This window comes from Cryptomeria japonica, chromosome 2 (genome assembly GCF_030272615.1).
Source record: "Cryptomeria japonica chromosome 2, Sugi_1.0, whole genome shotgun sequence".
Classification (NCBI taxonomy): Eukaryota; Viridiplantae; Streptophyta; class Pinopsida; order Cupressales; family Cupressaceae; genus Cryptomeria; species Cryptomeria japonica.
In genome coordinates, this window is record NC_081406.1 from 602,630,155 (window position 1) to 602,634,934 (window position 4,780).

The 4,780-nt window shown below is 31.7% G+C and overlaps 1 protein-coding gene across 1 annotated transcript; it reads left to right on the forward strand.

Moving 5' to 3' along the window:
- The first annotated feature begins 1,532 nt into the window (after nucleotides 1–1,532).
- On the forward strand, nucleotides 1,533–4,479 carry LOC131062999 (flavonol synthase 1). Its single transcript, XM_057996747.2, has 3 exons — nucleotides 1,533–2,052; nucleotides 3,722–4,049; nucleotides 4,130–4,479. The coding sequence occupies exons 1-3, from the start codon at nucleotides 1,574–1,576 to the stop codon at nucleotides 4,340–4,342; spliced, it is 1,020 nt and encodes a 339-aa protein (XP_057852730.1). The 5' UTR covers nucleotides 1,533–1,573; the 3' UTR covers nucleotides 4,343–4,479.
- Nucleotides 4,480–4,780: the final 301 nt, after the last annotated feature.

Below are 4,780 nucleotides of genomic sequence, written 5' to 3' on the forward strand. Positions count from 1 at the left end.
TTTTATATTTACTATATATTCAATTATGTATATTTATATTATTAAAATTAATGTTTCTTTTTATAATAATATTTAATTATGTAAGTGGATGCATAATTGATTTGAAGTTATTACTTCTTATTGAGACTTTTGTTAAATGACCTACCAATTTTTCTCATACATTACATAAATGTATGCAAAAAATAGACCAATTTTTTTTTAATTGATCTTCCACACCTATTCGGCGTACCCATTGCACACCAAGGTACAATTGCTAGTAGTTAAATTACTATTTATGCCGACATCTGCAATGACATACAAATATCCGTAAACAAAAAATTGATTTTGAATAAATTTGACATGTAGATGACATGTAAATACATGCATGTTTCAGTTTCTCTATAAGTATTATTTTACTATTTTGAATAAAATAGAATCATTGCCACTTGTTTCTAAATATATGAAACTGTTACATCTTTAATGAGAGTGAAAGAGTGCAGTATTATTCAATTCCATGTCCTTCTTGACAACATGCAAGACAATTCTGTAATATCTTTCAGCATTATTTTACATAAAATATACTAGTAATATCAAGAAATATCACATACTCAAAACCAATTTTTTGTTTACAAATATTTGTATGTCATTATAGATACCTGTCAACATAATTACATATATTTATTTAGAATACATATATACTAATTAGGTAAACGTTGAGCTCTGAAAATTTGCAATGTTCAACTCGATTTTCTCACCACAACTACTTACAGTCGTTGCAGGAAAATCCATTGAACATATTTTATTATTTTATTAAAAGAAAACGTATTCCATCGAACTAGCCCTTACGCCAGACATTCCTCACTCCCCACTTAATCAAGCAATTAATTAATATATTCATGATGTGAAAGGCTGCAAAAAAACTTTTGTCTCGAACTCAACAACTATCAACCTTCAAAGTTGCTACTGTTGAGGAAAGGATCAATCGCACATCTTACAAAATGGTGATGGAGTGCTGACGACTTTGTTTCCGGGGCAGATTACACGTGGTAAATAACACTTAGTCCAGTACAAAGAAAATTAACAGCGTGACGCTTTGGCCAGCGATGATACCACGTACAAATTAACAAATTAACAAATCGCTCTCCATCTTTTAAATTGCGTGTCGCAAAAAGCAGAGTCGATGATACCATTTTCTTCTTAACGAGGAGACGGGAGGGGAGGTACTGTTGCAATCAATACCATGAACAGTAGGTGGTGAAAGAGCAAAATGAAGGGATGAGATGATTTCGATGATTTCGATCGTCTTGCATTTTCAACCATTGATTGTTCAAAACGGCCAATCTATTTCAAATAAGAAAACGCCTATATTTATGTTATTCCAGTACGAAGTAGGTGCACCACGTAATGATTCTGGCTCCAATTTCAAAATTGTTTTGACGTCCATATATGACACGTACGTGATGCGAAGCAGCTAGGTTAAGCTCGTGCTGGATCCAATCTACCAGTCAAGCACATATCTGCCCCTCAACCCACTCCTCCTTCCTCCTATAAAACAATCCTCTGTAATTCAATAAAATAAACAAGCTGAGAAAGAATGGCGGCTGTTAGAGTGCAATCCCTGGCGGGAAGTGGGATGGAGAGCATACCAGCTGAGTTCATAAGGCCACTACACGAGAGGCCCGGGGCCAACACAGACGGCCCTTCTGTGAAAGTTCCACTCATAGATATCGCCAATTTAAGTGGTACTACACACCAGGGCCTCCGGGAAAAGACCATAGCAGACATAGGAAATGCTGCTAGTGAATGGGGTCTTTTCCAGGTGGTGAATCATGGAACTTCAGAAGAACTCATCCAACGCCTTCAGGGCGTTGGGAAGGAGTTTTTTGATCTTCCGCAGGAGGAAAAGGAGAAGTATTCTAACAATTCTGCGGTGGGTATTATGGAGGGCTATGGCACCAAGCTGGCCCATAATATTGATGGAAAGCTGGAGTGGATTGACTACTATTTGCATATGTTGTGGCCTCCTTCCAGACGTGACTTCAAAACCTGGCCTCGCCATCCTTCCTCTTACATGTATACTTCTTCCTCTCTCTTTCATTTACTCGTGCATCATAGCTTGTTTTCCACTGTTGTTGCAGATCCTTATGAGTGAATTACTTTTGTTGATCCATATGAGTGAGTTTGCCATTTAGTTCGTTTTTCTCAGTTTCATTCATCTGTTATTGATGGTCAGTCTTAAAACATACATTAATCAACATATTAAGTCAAGAGAATGTCATTCAATTCTGAGTGTTCAACATTTTTAAGTCTAGAAGTCAAAGCATAGTGTGTGAGATTTAAGCCATCCGATTATGAATTCACGTGGGGCTTATATCATTTATAAATTCTTTTGTGGTATCATATATAAGTTCTTTTCTTATGTAATATAATCCACTAGTCAATGTTCATAGTTCATGGGTTAAGAATTAAGATTTTTGGGTATCTAATTTATCAAAGTTTTTGGGAGCATGATTGCACCTGTACTAGTCTATGTTCATAGTTCTTGGGTTGAGAATTAAGGTTTCTGAGATATCCAATTCATTCGAGTTCTGGGAGGCATGATCTCATTTGCACTAATGTATGGAAGCAACTTATGAGTTGAGAATTAAAGTTTGTGGGATTTCCAATTCATCAAAGTCATTGGAGGATGGTCCCACTTAGACTAATAGTTTGTTTATCTTTTTTAATAATTTTATAAATATATGTTTGTTAGTTAAAAAGTGTTACTTTTATTTTAGTTAAATTAATTTTAGTTATTTGTAATTGTTAAAAAAATATTTAAATTTGATCTTTTTTAAATAAATCACAATTATAAAATAATTTGTATGTATTTTATATCGTCAATTTCCATAGTCAAGGTTTGGGGGCATGGTCCCACTTGCACTAGTCTATTTTCATGATGCTTGGGTTGAAAATTAAGGTTTGTGGGGTATCCAATACATTAAAGTTGTTGTGGGCATGGTCCCACTACCACTAGTCTATGTTTGTAACTCTTGGATTGAGAATTAAGGTGTTTGGGCTATCCAATTCATCAAATTCATTGGCACTAATAGTTTGTTTATCTTTTTAAATAATTCATAAATATGTGTTTGTTAGTTAAAAAAGGTTACTTTTATTTTAGTTAAATTAATTTTTGATTTCAGTAATTTTAGTTATTTGTAATTGTTAAAAAAATATTTAAATTTGATCTTTCTTAAATAAATCACACTTATTAAATAATTTGTAAGTATATAATGTAAATTCAAAATACTTTGATATATTTAAGATAATTATATTAATTTAATATGTTTTATTTATAGATGTTGGACTGGTATAACTCAATAGTTTGTCTAAAAATATATAATTTTTCTATTTACTTTAATTTTGATAAAATAGTAATTTTGTGTAAAAGAAACCTAGTTTGATTAGGTTTAATATTTTGTAGATCACTTTAAAACCATGAGTATTTAACTTTCTATTTGTAAACAATTATACTAATTTTTCAAATGAACAATAAGAAACAGTCTATATATGTTTTTTAGATCAATGTAAATAATTTATTTAATCGCTTATTTTTTACTTTTAAGATCTATTAATGAATCATGTGATCATATATTTCATTAAAAATCATGTTTTAATATGTTTAATGTTTTGTAATTAAATTATAAAAAATAATTTAGTTTTGAGCGATTAATGTCTATACTTACTAATAATTCTATTTTAGAGAGGTGAATGATGAATATGCTAGGGCGCTTTTACAAGTGGTGAACAAGTTGCTTTCAGCTTTGTCTCTTTATCTTGGTGTGGAAGAACATGCCATGAAAGAAGAACTTGGTGGTGAAGATTTGGAGATGGAGATGAAAATAAATTACTATCCACCATGTCCCCAACCAGAACTTGCTTTGGGAGTAGAACCCCACACCGACATGAGTTCATTAACCCTTCTTGTGCCCAATGAAGTTCCAGGTCTACAAGTGCATAAAGATGGTCATTGGGTTGGTGTAGAGTATGTTCCCAATGCTATCATTGTCCACATTGGAGACCAATTAGAGGTTATTTTACTATCTCTATTATTTTTTTTCTTTTTCTTTTAATTTCTCACATTTTTCTCATGATGATAGTAATGGTGTAGGTTTTGAGCAATGGAAAGTACAAGAGTGTTTTGCATCGAAGTGTGGTGAGCAAGGACAAAGTGAGAATGTCATGGCCAGTATTTTGCACTCCTCCTCCTAATAAAATTATTGGCCCAATGAAAGATTTGATTCATGACAAAAATCCTCCCTTATATAATGCTAAGACTTATGCAGAGTTTAAGCATCGCAAGATTAACAAGCTGGAACAATAAAAGTAAATCTTCCAATTGCTTTGACATTTATTCCCATCTCATTGTCAATGCCAAAAGGTGAATAAAATTACAATATTCAACAAGGTGTATTATTCATTTTGAATTGAATTATCACTATGAAAAGTTTGATTTGTTTAGTGAGATTTTTTACTTTACCATTTTCAATAACATATTGGGTTACTATTCATTATTAAATAATATTTTTTATTAATGTTATTATAGTTAAATTTATTTTTTGTTATGGTGGTAAACAATATTGTATTTTTTAATAAAAAGCATAGTAAAATGAATCATGCCGTATTATTTCTTAAGTAGCACTTGTGCATGAATGTTTGGTGAGATTATGTAGTATTATTTATATAAAAAATCTATTTTTTATGAATATTGTATAGATTACTAGTTAAAACAAAATAACAATTATATTCACAAAATAAAGGT